This window comes from Apteryx rowi, unplaced genomic scaffold (genome assembly GCF_003343035.1).
Source record: "Apteryx rowi isolate R43461 unplaced genomic scaffold, aptRow1 scaffold_165, whole genome shotgun sequence".
Taxonomy (NCBI): Eukaryota; Metazoa; Chordata; class Aves; order Apterygiformes; family Apterygidae; genus Apteryx; species Apteryx rowi.
Genome location: NW_020447919.1, coordinates 1,393,194 through 1,409,127, shown reverse-complemented (window position 1 = coordinate 1,409,127; position 15,934 = coordinate 1,393,194). Strand labels below are relative to the sequence as shown.

Sequence of the window (15,934 nt, the reverse complement as noted above, 5' to 3'; positions counted from 1 at the left end):
AGTATTATTGAAATGTAATTATATAGTTGTAGCCCTCATTTGGGGTTCTGACAGCTCTCTATCTGAAGAGCTATAGCAAATTTGCAGAGGCATAGAGAATAGGCTGTGTGAAAAACTGTTGTTGTCAGTGTTCTTGCCTTGGCTTAGCTGCCAAGCCAAGTAATAAGTAGAAAATATTTCAGATTGAATTGAATTTTTTGGTTCTTCTTGCAGAAAAAAAAAACTGAATAAAGTGTTAAATTTCTTCCATTTATCACAAAACATTCCCCTGTAACTGATACACACACACATATGATAAATGTATATATTTGGTAGGGGTTGATGGTGGGAAGGGCAAAGAAAATGAAGATTCTTAAAACTAGCCCACCGCGTAGCTCAACTGCATAGGAGGTGAACAGTTCAAAAGCAGTTTCCCGCTGTAGCGTAAAGGCTCTGAACACACTTCCACACCCCAGAGCAAAGGCCCAAATCGCTCCAGTGCTGACATTCTTTTGTTCCCATTTCTATTTACTGAGGCTCTGATGGAAACCATAGGTCCCACTGCACATGTAAGAACTCTAATCCCCAAGTGACAGAGTACCYTCAGATACAGAGATGATCTCCCTCTTTCCGTGGTTGTTAAATAGTTGATGTAATATGCAGCAGTAAGCAACAGAGACTAAGAACCCTCTAATCCTAGGCTACCTGCTTGTTTTAAGATGCTCTCCTGAGATATGGAACGTGTGAATACAAAACCTGTGGAGCAAGGCAAGGATTTGAGCCTGGGTCCTTCACCTCATTTCTAAGTAATCTGTTGCAAGGGGAACATCCTATGCTCTCACCAAGACTGTCTTCTCCATTTTTCTGAAAAACYGTTTCCCAAAATTTTGCTTTTGGATAAAGTCATTTTGGCAAATTTGGCCTGAATCTGTGAACTATCTGAAGATAACAAGCTATGATTTTATCCAAGCACATTTTCAACAAATAATTAACAATAATATCATACTAGTTTTGTTAAAATAATGTTGGACACAGAAATAAAGATGGCATACCTATATTATGTAGTCTGCTATTAAKAGGAAGCAAGTTAAAACAGACAAAAGAAATGCTGCCTACAAAGATCATAACTAAACTCCAGTACAGTTTGTTATTACAAACTACAGTTAAAATCAATTACTTAAGTCAGCCCTTTTTAAGAAGGAAAAGAGTGCAATAAACAAGACTTTTGAAACTATTCACTGAAAGGTTGTAAGTCCTTATACTTCAAGCAGAGGTTAGGAAAAATTTTCTGAATGGCAAGTTATTTCACAGTTGTCTAGTATGGGGTTTATTCTACCTTTCTATAGCATCTGGTACTGGTTGCTATCTAGACTGGATGCTGAAATAGTTAGACCACTGCATGTCAGAACATAAAGCAGTGCTTTGTTTGGTTGTTGCTTCATTCTTGAATGTATTACACCAATAAAATTCAAATACAATTTTATCTAGTTACAGTGTACTTCTGTAGAGAGTCAGGTATAAAAATTAACTTGACGTCTTTTAGAAAGGTTTACGAGAACTTTTTCATTTACAAAAAACAAGAAAAAATCATACAACTTCGCCTTTTCAAATTCTTTGTTATGATCAGCATTAATCATATACTAAGCTCAGTTCTCTTTATGAACTCAACTCAAAAGATACGTAATGTAAGCACATTTTGGGGGTGTGAAAGAGAAAAGAATTTAAAAAAGAAAACATACTGCTGCAAGTCTTCTGGTCAGCATTCAGAATGTATCCTTGTTTACATCTGCATACGTAGGAGCCAGCGGTGTTTATGCAGAAGTGATCACAGTGATGCTCAACTATACCGCACATATGGGGCACTAAAAGAAAGGTAAAAGTTTATTAATTGCTAGGATTACTTACTTGTCGTCAGAACTAAATAAAAAAATGTTTTAAAAAACTCTACTGAAGTCACCTTGAAGCTCTAAATTTCAACAGTCAAGACAAAAATGGAAGCTTAAGYCTATAACTTGTTGTGAAAAAAATCCTTAACAAACAGTAATATATATTTATTCCTAACAACAGTATGAACATAGATATTTTCTGTCTGATTGACATTGGTGGCATATTTTTGCACATGGAATTGCATGCAGAATGGAGACATACACAACATGAAAATTTACAATAGAGTATTTGGAAACACTAGTTACTTGGTGGTTCCAAGAACACAATGAAACAAACCTACCACATTCAAATTTCAAAAATAAATGGACTTTAAATACAAACTGTTCCAGAGAACATTTAATTTCTTGAATGAAGAAAATAACCCTACCGCAGAATAATAAACTACAATGACTAGAAAACATCTCGGTGAAGAATCTTGCTTGCTTAGTTATTAATGCTGAGAAACATATGAGCAATATATGACTACAGTGATAATGCAGGTAATGCATCTACAAGGCTCAGTAAGTGGGAGCTGAGCACTGCTATAATCCAGAATATAACTCTTCTGAGTTTATTTTTTTAACTCTTCCCATTTTCTGTCTCCCATAGCATGTAGTAAAAAGAAACAGAAGAGAGAGGAGGAAAGAAAAGGATTAGTGGACCAGTTCTGTCATATTCATTGCTGATTTATTTTTTTCCAGACCAGTACTTATTTAGGAATTAAGAAATTTCCCTGATATTTTCTTTCCATTGGAGCATTGCTTATACGTCATTTCTATAACATATATGTGAATTCCTTCCCAGAGAGCACCATGTAGAAAAATATATACTTTGTTCAATAAAGAATTAAGGATTGATATGTTCCTTATTGTCCCAGGTTGTCAAACCTCAAAATTTATGGAATAGATATTCAATAGTAATCTTCTTCTAACAGCCACAACAGAAGCCTGATAAATAACTTAACATGTGGTATATGTGGTACTTATGAAAAAAATTGTGGTTTTGAAATACATACTATGTATCCAATCTTTGGAATGGCTACCAGAGTTACACATTTATTACTAACCATTACAATTCCCAAATTTCTCAATCAGCCTTTTGGAACTCATCATTTTCTGTCATACTAAAACTCCCCAGGAACTTTTGTTTATGTGAATACAGATCTGCTGGGACTTCTTGTCTTTTCCTTTCATGTTTCTGTTGTTCTGAAAATGAACTTCATGATCTCTGATGCTTTCTAAACATAAGTTTCCTCCTGGCTATTTGTCACTAGCTTTCAACATCAGGTGTAGTTTATTATAACCAAAGGAGCACTTTTAAATACGTCTCTGTTGCATCCATTTAAAGGAATCGCTAGTACTTTGGTCATTAGTCAGATCTCTGTGGCGAAAGGGTCTGTTGTCTATACGACCTCTCCACAGTTGTTGCACAAGGTGTTTGATGGACAAGGCCAGGGACCGAAAAAACAGAACAGATGGATCTCCGAATTAAGGAATTTGAATGGGAGCCTTGCAAACTGGATTTGATTCCTGCCTATGTCACAGGGTCCTTACATGATTCTGGACAAGTCAATAATATCGATATCTTCACATCCTGTGTGCTCAGCTAGAGATACGAATCTGAGTTTGCAGGAATGCAGAGCCCTCAGCTGCAAGTGAAGGGAATGCAATGCTATATTAATGCTACGTTACTCAAAAAATGATAAATATTCCAGAAGATTAGACCACGGGATGCACTGAGTCAAATATCTAATATTAGTGGGTGATCTTGATAGTTTTAACCTTGTTTCTGTGCCTCCATTCTTCCAATGTAAAATGGGGATAACGCCACTATCACAGGACAATGACAAAAACTATTTGCTCATGATTGCTCCATCCCAACTTCTATGTCTTTCCCACTCTTCTTTTATTCAGTCTCCACCTCCTTTTCTGGATTCTGTCCCCATTTCTGTTTCCCTTCTTCTGAGTTCTCATTCCTGGTCTCATTCCTCATGCCTCTGATTTGCCAGAATACTTCTTCTTCCTCCTTTACCTTGCTGATTGGTAATAAAAAGAGGGCACTGGGATCCCCTGGCCTCAACTGCTGTGTCTGACATCCCTGAACCTTTAGCAACCAGGGGCAGCAGCTGTAGGGAAAGTCTGCCTTAGTGGGGAATGAAGCACACTCAGTTCCAATAGATTCTTTGAGAATTTAGCTGCCAAGCACTGGGGAATCTCTGCCATGCATGGGTAAATAGAGGTTAATTATGTTTACTTTTTATTTTCTCCACTTTTTCTCTTCATCACTTGGCCAGATTTTGCTATCATCTTAATGGGAACTGCAAAGGCACATTCCCACAGACATAGGCAATCCAGACACAAGGGCAACTCAGGAGTCAGGTTCTTTTTCCAGAGCATGAAACCTAGCAGACTGGGTCTCAGGAGACTTAACTATAGGGATGCCTGGAATTGCTTTAGGCAAAAAACAAGGTGTCTCTATGTTCAGTTCAGCAACAGCTGTGTTCCTCTGTGCCCCCACTGGGGAGAACTTTAAAAAACTAATTATATTTCCTGGGAAAAATCTAGGTGCTTTGGGAGGAGGGGCTATGAGATGTTTAGATGCTCTCTTGAAATTCAGTAAGCTGAACGCTGCTTAAGGGCCCAGACTCAACAAAACATTAATGATCCTATCCACTATTTAGTCCTTGAAGCTGAAATCCATAGGATGCTAACAGCTTAATTTTTTTGTTGAATCTGGGCTTGGGTTTTTAAGTGCTTTTTTGGATCTCACCTTCAATTTCTGAAACAGCAAATGTTGTGGAGGCATCATCTGAGAAGAGGAGTCAGCAACAATCCTTGTCACTTCCATACTCCTCCATCTGGAAAGGGTGATGGCTCTTTAAGGCTCATGTGTATTTGGATTAACAGTGAGCTATACAACTCTAATACATYTACTGGACACTGCCTAGTCAGAGAAATAAGCTTGTTATCCAGAGTAAATAGTACTTGTACTGGACTGATTTCTAAAACGCAACTAAAAAAATCCAATAAAATGAAGTTCTGTAACATTTGCTGCTCATTCCATGTAAACTCTCAATCCACATTTAGTTTATTCCTTTTTTTGTTTTTAAATGTATCTTACTACGCCAGCTAATACTATGGCAAGGAAGAAACAGGAAAAAATCTATTATCTGATGAATGTCTGTGATGGTATTTTGTGCTGATGCAGTTCAGCTGGAGCCCTGTTGCTCTTTGAAACAATTTTGGAAAAGACCAAGTAAGGAAAATTCTCCAGACTACCCTGACAATAAGCCCCAGTTCTCTTCTGGCAAAAGCACCCTTAAGGACGAGTGAGCATTCAATCTCACCATGCATTCTTTTTCTGATCTCTGCTGAAAATGCCCAAGTTTCAAGCCAAATTTGTATGAAAATCTTTCATATTTATCTGAGGAAAAACAAAAATAGAAAATTATATTTAAGACACAGGTTGGAATAGATCTTCTCCATTAGTCTAATGAATGAGGTACACCACAAGATTTTTAAAAGGTAATTTCTTATCAGGTAATCACACATGGAAGAAAGTTCTCTCYTGGAAAGTAATACCTATTAAAATATTATTTACTTTATTGTATGAATGAATAATATCATGGTAAAGGCTTTTTCTAACTTTCTGTTTTTAAAATGGAAAGAAGAAAAAAGCTACCAAGTCTCTGTGTCTCACTTTCAGTCAGGAGGTATGGTCAGAGATAAGTGTTTATATATAATTATTACTTAAACTTCGGAAGAGGAATACCATGAACTCCATGGGATTTTTTTTAGCCAAATGACCATAATGTTTATCAGTTTAAAGTGTCAGTACTAAGGGAAAACACATTTAAAATCAGTAGATGAAATAACTTATCTAATATCTAAGTGGCAAAGGGTTGTAATTTCATTGCTATTATGCAATTAATAGGAAAATCATGATATGTATATTTGTCTCACTGCTTATGACCACTAGGAATTAGATCACGTTTTATGGCACTCAGCAACAGAATTAGCTTTTTCCCATATGTACGATTACTATTCTGAATGTTCTCTGGCTAGTCTCCCTTTTTTCAATGTGTATATTCTAACAGATTAGGTTCCATGTTAAAAAAAAAAAGCTTAGTGATAGCCCACAATGTTTTTCTGCGTTTTACTTTCAACTATGCATTCAACTCTATAGATAAATGCCTTACCACAAAGTTTCGTCTGGAAGGCAGAGGTCAGTGTTTCAATCTGACTGAAATTAGCAACCAGAAACACATGCTCTTCATGTGGTTCACTCCCAATGGACTTCAGTGTGTTCATATCCACTCTTCCCACTCCAATGGCAAAAATCAGGATTCCTGAGTTACGAGCTTTAGCAGCAACCTCTGCCACTGGATCCTGAGGTCTCCCATCTGTCACTATCATGATAATTCGGGGCACATTCTGGTTCAGAGGTCGAGCTCCTTCTGACTCTGAAAATGCGATGTTCACTGCATACTGAATAGCCAGTCCAGTCATGGTGCCAGTTGCCAGGTGCATCGTTCTCTTCACTGCTCTCTCTATATCCTGCTTCCTCCTGAATGTCTTCAAGGAGAACTCATGTTTGACAGTGCTGCCATACTGAATCAGGCCTACTCGGGTGGCATCAGGACTGATGTCCAGGAACTGCAAGATGGTTAAAATGAACTCCTTCACTTTTTCAAAGTCATACTGACGGACGCTGCGAGAGCTGTCAATGATGAAGACAAGGTCCAGACGTTTGTTGTTGCAAGTATTCTCTGGAAGGCAAGACGCAAACAAAAATACTTTACAAGAATTTTGAAATGCAATGCAGATCAGCTTGACCTGAAGTCTCAAATGTGTTGTCTAAATGAACACACTGCCAAGTGTTGGCAAAATATAGGAAAAATAGGAGTTGCCAGAATTAAGACTACTTGAACAATCTGAATTTGGCCTCTGGGGAATAGCAAGAGTTGCCAGCTACATGATCAGTACGCTATTTTTTTCCACAAGCTCAGTGCCCAGAATGGGTAATGCCAATGGAACGGGCAGATGTCTATACCACACCCCGTTTTGTCAGTCACTGAGGTTGTGACCTCATGCCTTATATACCCTGCACAGGACAGAAACCCTCTCTGAATTACCTAGTTACTATTTTAGTGGACTGCACTGTATGTGTTTTGTTATAGTGCCTGAGAATTTAGAAAACTTAATGGGATAATGCTCTGATGAGACAAGGTGGTATTAGTCCTCCATTATAAATAGGGAAACAGAACATGAGAGTTTTGGGTCAAAAGCATCTATTAATTGCAGTGACTGATCTGAGATGTGAAGGGACTGATTTTTCAGGGAACTTGGCATTCAACGGCACTTCACATGTACAAAGTACAGCTCTCAATGACGTCAGCTGCAGCTGTGAGTGCTCAGCACTTCTGCAAATCAAACCCCATGATTTCAAGCACATAATTAATGGCCATCTGGGAAAAATCTAGTCTATGGGACTAGCTCAGCATTAAATAGAAATTCTGTGGCTGCATCAGAGATACAATCTAGTTGTCTGCAGTGGCATTTAATTTGGCCAAAAGACCACTCTTTCTCTTCCTGAAATTTTCTGTTTCACTCATTCAACACAATCTATTTTCTCCAACAGCTACTGAAGCAGAAATACTGCAGAGTATGTCTATATCTGACTGTTGCACAGACAGCCAAACTGAGCTATCATGGATAAGAACATAAGTCAGGACTGCCAACTATACTACAAGCTTTATGGGACTTCGGGTACATCCTCTGGCTTCTGTTCAGCATCCTGTAGGATTTCATAATATCCTGAAGAATACTGGACGTAGGTATGAGTTGCACAGAGAGAATGGATATGGCCTGACTGTTCGCTAGCTCTTCCTATGCAGAAAGCTAGTACACGGCAGGCTTAAACCAAACAAGGGGAGGTGAGCCATGGAAACACTTGCCACGGAAGGCAAAAGTAGTAAAAGTTTAAAAGGACTTTGCAGGGCTTAAAGGGAGGCTGGTGAAACGAAATCAGCTGAGGGTTACTAGCTACATTAAAGACCCCTTCAGATTAAAAAATCCCTAATCCACAAAAGTGTGGTGACTGGCAGAATACCCACAGGACGTTTTGCCTTGTTCTTATACTTTTTCCCTATACATCCACTTTTAACTGCTGTCAGAAACAGGATACTGGGTTAGACAGACCTATGGCTTCAGTCAATACATCTGTTCTTACGATTTTAAATTCCTGTGCCTATGAATAAAACTGTGTGGTAGCTAGTTGTCTGTCTGCTGGGTTAGAAAGATTAAAGGTAGCAAGAATGCTCAACAAACTGCAATATCATCTTCATCTTACAAAGCTGAGATATCCTTACCCAGTAAACTCCTTTTCGACCCAACCCAGTTCAATTGCCAGAGCACTATCATCCATCTTGTGCACTGAATGAGGCAGCTGCCTTGTGGAAAAAGTAGTATTTGATCGTATAATTAAAGGTCATGTCATACCGCACAAATACAAGCGGGCCAATTAAAGACTCAATTGGAACAACATCTGTCTGTAGACAAGCCCTTTTATGAGCTCACTTGTGAGCTGCTGATGAATGCTAACCACGTATTTCTGCCAGTGAGAGGGCTGAGAAAGATGCTTATTTTCACTTGTCAACTCAGAGGCTTCTTTCATAGATTACCAAGAACCTTTGTGGGCATAGAATAAAAATGCTCTTTGATGACAATAAAATGACTCTCTGGATTTATTCATGTGCAGTCTACAGCATGGCTTTATTCATAAGCGTAGGAATATGCTTGAGTTGCTTATTCTTTCAAAATCAGAGGATGCTGAACACAAGCCAAACTGAGCAGAAACAAAATTCCAGTTYTAATGGGATACAGATATCCTGATGTATTAACTATTTTCCATATTATTATCTTATTGATTTATATATATGCTTATTACTTATTTTTAATAATATAACATGAAATACAGCAGCATAATTATAATACAGAGATAACACTGAGATATGATTTATTTCAGCAAGGCAAGAGGAAAGAGATAATTACAGAAAAATGTCTAAGAATATATATGTGTGTTTAAGGGAAAGACAGTGGAAGGAGAAGTGTAAAATGGGAAAATGTAAAAGGGCATTTTATTCCCTGTAAAAAAACAAGTCAAAACTAGAGCCTTGTTGAACCCTTTTGAACTTCAGGGTGGATTTTTAATTTGAATATAAATATTTGGATCCCAGTCTGAACTCAGTTCCTCATTTTGAAGTCAGGCATGAATTTTGGTGAGAAGAAACCTGCAGAGCATTAGTGGATGGTTCTACCAGAAATATGCCCCCTCGTGCTAAATTACTTAAGAAGGAACATATGAATCTGAGTATAATATTTCAGAACTATTTTCACTAGAAAACCTCTATCTGTAGAAATATCAAACATTTGCAAATTAAGAACATATTAAAAATCTTTGTCTTCAGAGGAGACTGTAGTGTTGTGTTGGTGATGAGGCGCGTAATTTGTAATGATATTGTAATTATTAATGTTGATTTAGTTGAGCTGGGTTCAGTGAAAAACAAAGTATTACCATTTTACTAAGCAAAACTCCAGCTGGGTGGTAATCAATACTGACTAACAGATATGAACACTCATATAACCTTTCAGCGAATTTTTTAGCAGTTCCATGGTTTTGCACTTGCCCTGTATACTAGAATATCTTCTTCCTACCAGTTCTTACATTTAAACAATGAACTTTCTCACAACTTTGGCAAACATCTTCAAATCCAAAAGCAATTCCCTTCCACTGTTCTTATGAAAAGTCACACATTCCTAGGAYCTGGAAATTGGAAAGACTTGACTTGTTAAACCATAAACCAACTTCTAAGTCAGCACAGGTTTTTGTATTGTGAACACAAATGTTAAAAAAGAAAATTCAGAGCATGATTCACACTATCCAAAGTCATGACAGGCAAGGCGAGGCAAGGCAAGGCAAGGCAAGGCAAGATCAATGCTTTATTCAAGATTTTCTCTTCCTTCAACGTCCAGTTTTTCTATAAATGACAGCTATAGTGATGTCAACTTTGCAAAATTACAATACAAGGAGACTTTGGATCTCACTGGAAGGATCCAATTACAGATATATATGTAGAATAAAGCTTAAAAAAATACTGAGCCTCTTAGCTCTCCTTTCTCTCCACAAATGTGGAGCAGAAAGGCATCTCCAGGAGTTCTTCACTTTCTCAACTTGGTCTAGAGAGGAAACTGCAGTTTTCTTCAGGTTCTCCAACTTTCTGTAAGCAGGCCTGGGATAAAGGGCAAAGGGGGAGAGAGCTGGCTGACTCTTTTTCACAAAATGGGAGGCAGCAGCAAAAGGGCCCTGAACAGCTCTTTCTCCTTCATACTTATGAAAATGCCAGTGGATGGACTCTCTCCCTTTCTCCTACATCCAAACTCCTCTTGGCTCTTCAGGGAAGCTGGGAGATGGTAGGGCACTGTTGGCTCCTCCTCCATAAGAAGCAGAGAAATGGTCAAAATAAGTGATAGCAGGAAAGCCTTCTCCTAGACAAGCCTGAATCCATGAGAGTCCTGAAATCCCAGCAGAGAATAGTATCAGTCTAGACCTTTATCTGTGCATCCTCCAGCTTCACTCATCCCTATGGCTCTCACAGCTGTAAGTAAGAGGACTCTTGACACTGATCTCTGTTTTGCCTGTCAGTGAAATTTCACCACTGTCCTTAAGAAATACAAGCGAGCACTACTGTCTTGAAGATCTGTCTGTGTCCATTCCTTCTCACCTTATTTCTAGTTATTGCTACGTTGCCTTAATATGCTATGCAGCACTTTCCTTTCAGGCTGTTCATGTTCGAAAGCTATCAGTAATTCTAGGGCTATATTTTAGTGGTAACTGAAACAATGCCAGAGAGTTTTCCTGGGCATTGGAATTTAATCATCTATGCCATTAAATCACTAGAACAGTCCCTGGTATTGTTTGGCCTAGGACAACTAACATTTTCTCAAACAATACTCAGGCATGATATGGGAAGAAGCATGAACAAGGGACTCGTCCCAATAGACTGTACAGATGCAATCACCCTGGAAGCTAAGGGTATTTAATAGTATAGAAGCAGACCATTTTATACCATTGATCTCAGTGCCAGAGAGCAGTCCAAGATACAGGCTAAGCTCAGAGGCCAGCTGGCCTGTATTCACAATATTAAACTCATCTTTCTGCTAAAACAGAGTGGCTGTATGCAAACTGCCTATTGGGAATAATCCCTGGCCCACTATAACCCCTGAATCATGCCTGGGGATTGCCTGAAGATGGCTAGTCATTGTGGGACAAAGACAGCTMTAGCAATTTAGCAGTAATGATAATGAGGAAGTTCCAGTGCCCAAGAATGTCCCCTGGCACTGTTTAATTTATCAGTATAGACATATCTTCAAACATTTCCATTTTGGGATATTCAAACTGAACACATTCAAAAGGCCCAAGTTTTAGATGGTGATTTCTTAAAAGTTTTTGCAAGCCAGCTCCCTTCAAAAGGTCTGCTGTTTAGCACTTAAAATGGAGTTATTTTTTATTGTTGTCCTACATCTTTATGTCTCCTTAAAGCATTTTGTAATATGCAGATTACTTATTTGGTTACTATCCTAATAAATGAGAATGGATAATTGTTAAAGGAGGCAATTGCTGCATACAAAGCAAAACAAGGTTAGTTCAGTTTGGTAAATACTATAGCAATGTTAAGATATTTAGACATTGAAAAAGCCATTTATAACAAGTATATACTAGTTCCATGAAGATTTTTATTATACAGAAAGACAATTTAAGCAAGAAGGAAGGATGAGATCAGTTAAGAAAAAATGAGATCATAGAAAAATTGTTGCCTGAACAGGAAATGCAATAATGACAATTTTAAGACTCAGTATATTGTCTTTCTTAGCTCACATCATATTATTGTAAATGCAAAACTACATTCCCTATGACATTGCCAGCAATAACACCAAGTTTATTTTTACATTTTATTTGAGTAACAGAACAAAAGCCTTCACTCAGAATTAAATAAAAGAGGAGAAAACTATTCTCCCAGCTAGCACATTATAAAACTTTTTAATTTTCTCTTCTTTCTTTGCCATTTTCTTATTTCATTTTTCCTCCAGCCCTCAACATTTCTTCTTGCTTCTCTAGAATTCTGGTTTTCCCTTACTAAGTATCCAGTCACTAAGATTGGGTTTGACAGGTTCTCAGATATTTCCAAAAAGACTTCTCCATTCATCAAAAGAGGGTTTGATCTTCTTGCCATACAATCATACAAGAAAACAATACTCACATTTGCAATTCATTCGTAGATATACTAAAAGCAAAACACTCTGATGGGAAGAAAGATTTATGTACGCTTTACCTATATACACCTAGGAACCTTTAGCAGCTTTATTTGCAAAGATCAGACACGAGGTACATAGTAGTTAATGTAACACTGTTTCTGTCTAGAAAGCATATTTTGTGGTTGTTGCCAGGAATAAATGAAGAATAGCAATAATTCTGAGCACTTCTTGGTCCCAGTGAGACATTTTGCACAAGTTTACTTCCCCCCACCTTTTCTCTTTCCTCATTCTAATTCCAAGACGAGCAAAGGGTGGTATAGTGCAGTTCTGATATGGTCATATCCAGTGCCTGAGGTAGATGTTAGAAACTGCTCAGTACCCCTTTCCTGGCATGTACACCTTCTGCACTTGGTTTGGCAGGTGACTACTCTTGCCAGCTCTGGGACAGACCCTGGGTCCAAGACATGTCCCCATACTTCCTGGTCCTGTCCTTGCGCTAAGCCATTCCCCAGACTCACTGGCCTCTGGCCCTAACCCACAGATTCATTATGAGTTTGTGAGTTCACCCATTACTCCTTAAAAATATCTTCATCTGGGAACACGCTCTGAATATAGTATAGCCTCCAGACATCTCTTTATTGCCTCTGACAAAAACTTTTCTGAACTTCCAAAATTTCTGTGAGTATTGTACAACTGTAGGCTCTTGTCCACAGATTTCCATTTCCTGCTACCTGTGAATGCTCCATTTTCAGTCACTGTGGGAGGGTCCATTACCTTGTTCTCATTTTACCTCATTATTTCTATTCCTTCCCTGTCATCTCTTCCAAAATACTGAGGTCATTATTAATACAAAGTCTTTCTAATTCCAGAGACCCCAAACTGATTCCTAATAGTTCTCCAGTTCTTTACTGAAATTAGTGCTGCCTCTGGCATGGAGCTAAAGTATGTTTTAGGGATAGTCTCAAATTTCCCAGTGCTTCTTGCATATTTCAGCTGTTCTGAGATGGAAACTGTTGAGGCTCCTGGCAGGCGTCAAACCTGCTCCCACAGTCAGGAGGACCAGGGTGGGCGCATGGGTTGCTTTTCCTTGTAGGCAGGAGAAYGCCAGGATGGAGGGATGAAGCATCCTGGTGTCACCATCTCGGTGCCCACTCCAGGCCTGACGGCATTGACATCTACCCACCGCTTCCTAACAGAAATAAATATCATGTCTCTCAGCTGAAAGTAGCTCATATGCGTAAAAGACAATGAATTTGTTTTTTGAGCCATGATGGGGGAAGCCTTGTTTTACACAATCAGAGTTAGTGCTATTTTGAGTCCAGTTCCTATGCACAATGTGGAGGCAATTACTCTGCCTGCGACTCTGCCTTTTCCTGCACTCCTCTGTGAAGCAACAAATCATAACCAACACAAAAAAGGGAGTTGTACAGAGAAGATCCTCATATCCTTCTCCTTGAAGATCTGAAACTTCTGTCTTGCCTCAGCTACCTGGGGCACTGTTCCAGTGACATGGAAATGATTAGAGAGGTGAAGTTTTAAAAACTCCTATCAATGCTTTTTTTAAAGCTGCCAGTGTCTTTGTTTATGGAGAAAGCTGTTAGCAACCTCAACATTACTCATTGACCAGCTGACTTGAAACCTATCCATTGTTAACAGTTTAAGCATTAGACTCTTTTCCAGAGTATTTTCAGAAATGGCATCATGAGATAGTGCCACATAGCATTTTCCCTTAACCCCCCAAATGCATGGGACATTATATCCACTGAAATACTCTATTATTCCTACTACTTCCCTAACACTTAAGTGGATGGTCCTTTCTAGCTTCCAAAGAAATTTAAAGAACTTGTCCCTCTTCTCCCACAGTAGTGACYGATCACCCATCCATATCTATAAAATGAGCCATTTCTTAGGTTATGCAAATGTTTCCATGATTTTCAAGATAATTTTGCACATATGTGCTCTTTTAATTACTAAGCTCAAGTACTGACAATGGAGCCAAAAACACCACACTTCAGAACATTCAATGTTCTTTTTCTGGCCTGACCTTCCTTCAAGATGAAATATGCAGAAGAGGCTTTATGTTTTGTAAGAATATACACATAAAAAATGGAGTTTCTAATTTTACTCAGTAAATTATTGTCAAGAAAAACCCTTTTTCAAACAGAAACAGTATTTCACAATAATTTGTGGCAGCTGTAACAAAATTTCAGGAATACAAAGAGCATTTTCAGGTTAGTATATGATTGATAGCTTTTTCTGTAGCAACAGATATTGTCTCCTCTGTGTGGGAAACTCAAGAAACTCTCAAAAACAAAGAAAAAAAGGAAAAGGAAAATAAAAAAGGAAAGAAGAAAAGGAAGAAATGAAAAAAGAAAAGAAAGGCTTTGCTGGCAGAAATACTCATACATTATATCACAGAAATAATATAGAAAATTTCTCGTGCTGCTAGAAAAATAATGACAGCCCACATAACATCAATTACTGAATTGCCCTTTAAGTGGGTAAGAAAGGAACAATGATATTTTGATGCATGACTTGATAATTAATTATAAAATCTAAGTAAAACAGTTGACGAGTGTAAAGATGTTATGCAGAGAAACAATTGCTAACACGGACCAAAATCCAACCTTTTTTATCCCCACGATAGATGGCTTCAGATATGTGCACTCAGAATAGGACACAAATCCCCGAAGTCTGTCATGGTCCCACCTAGCCAGCATGGCTCATTAGTCCTGCTTACGGGATAATAGCTTCTATAGAAAACACCTGACAAGGCAGGGATGTGGTTGGCATTCAAATCTTGCCTTCTTGGACTCACAGTCCCCTTTAGGGGTTGAGAAGGCACAGCCTTCACCGCGGACCAGACCACCAGGCCTCAGAGCCATAGAGAGAGGGTCTGCCACTGTCAACAAGAACTGGAAGCCGAACAGAGTAGAGCACTCTGGGAAACTACAACCCTCCTGCCAGTGTTGCAGATCCCAGCCAGGCAGACAACAGCTGTGGCAGGGAAAGGGCTTACAGCTGAGATATTAATATGAAAGTTGAAGTTTAAAGACATGGAGTAAAGGCCATGGGACACCTCTCAGTTACTGAGACAATCGCTACTGGAAAGCAAAGCACATAATTTCTAACGTTCCCTTAAGGCACAATTACTATAAAATGCATCGACAGCTGCCTCAGAGGGGAGAAACACATGATTTCACAGACTGTAAAATCCTTTACTCTCTCTCTTTCCAAATATAACACATCTATATTTATATGGCAATTTTATATTTTGATTAGCAACAGTCTAAATTGAAATGTGTTTGATCATCTTCATAAAAGTTTGGTTACATTTTTATTAGAAAATGATTTTGGTTATATTTTAATTGAATACATGATAATTCACAAGGTGTAATTTACAGCTTCTTCTTGCCTATATCTACTGTCTGGAGTAGTTTTGGTCTCCCCAAAAGAAATACCACCATAGTATGTAAAAGGCATGATGTAGTTATCATGACACAATGCAGGCTTCAGCTGCAATGCAGGCTTCAGTTGCAATGACTCTACTTAACATCTTTGAAGACATAAAAAAAAAAACTTGGCAGAGCTGCATTTATGTCAAGAAATAACATGGACACACTTATATTGAGGCTCTGAATGAGTTTCTCACAGCAGTCATCACCTCTTGGCAGTTCAGTAGTCCACATTAGCAGAATTTAGATCATCCTTTAGGT

At 38.4% G+C, this 15,934-nt stretch overlaps 1 protein-coding gene across 1 annotated transcript in view; it reads right to left on the bottom strand.

Annotated features, from left to right (window-relative positions):
* MATN2 (matrilin 2) overlaps window positions 1-15,934 on the bottom strand; it is a 69,007-nt gene that overhangs the window by 48,241 nt on the left and 4,832 nt on the right. The window contains exons 2-3 of the mRNA XM_026060166.1: window positions 6,104-6,673; window positions 1,719-1,841 (exon numbers count right to left, since the gene is read on the bottom strand). Of these exons, the coding sequence (XP_025915951.1) occupies window positions 1,719-1,841; window positions 6,104-6,673 (693 nt within the window). The remainder of the gene's footprint in view (window positions 1-1,718; window positions 1,842-6,103; window positions 6,674-15,934) is intronic.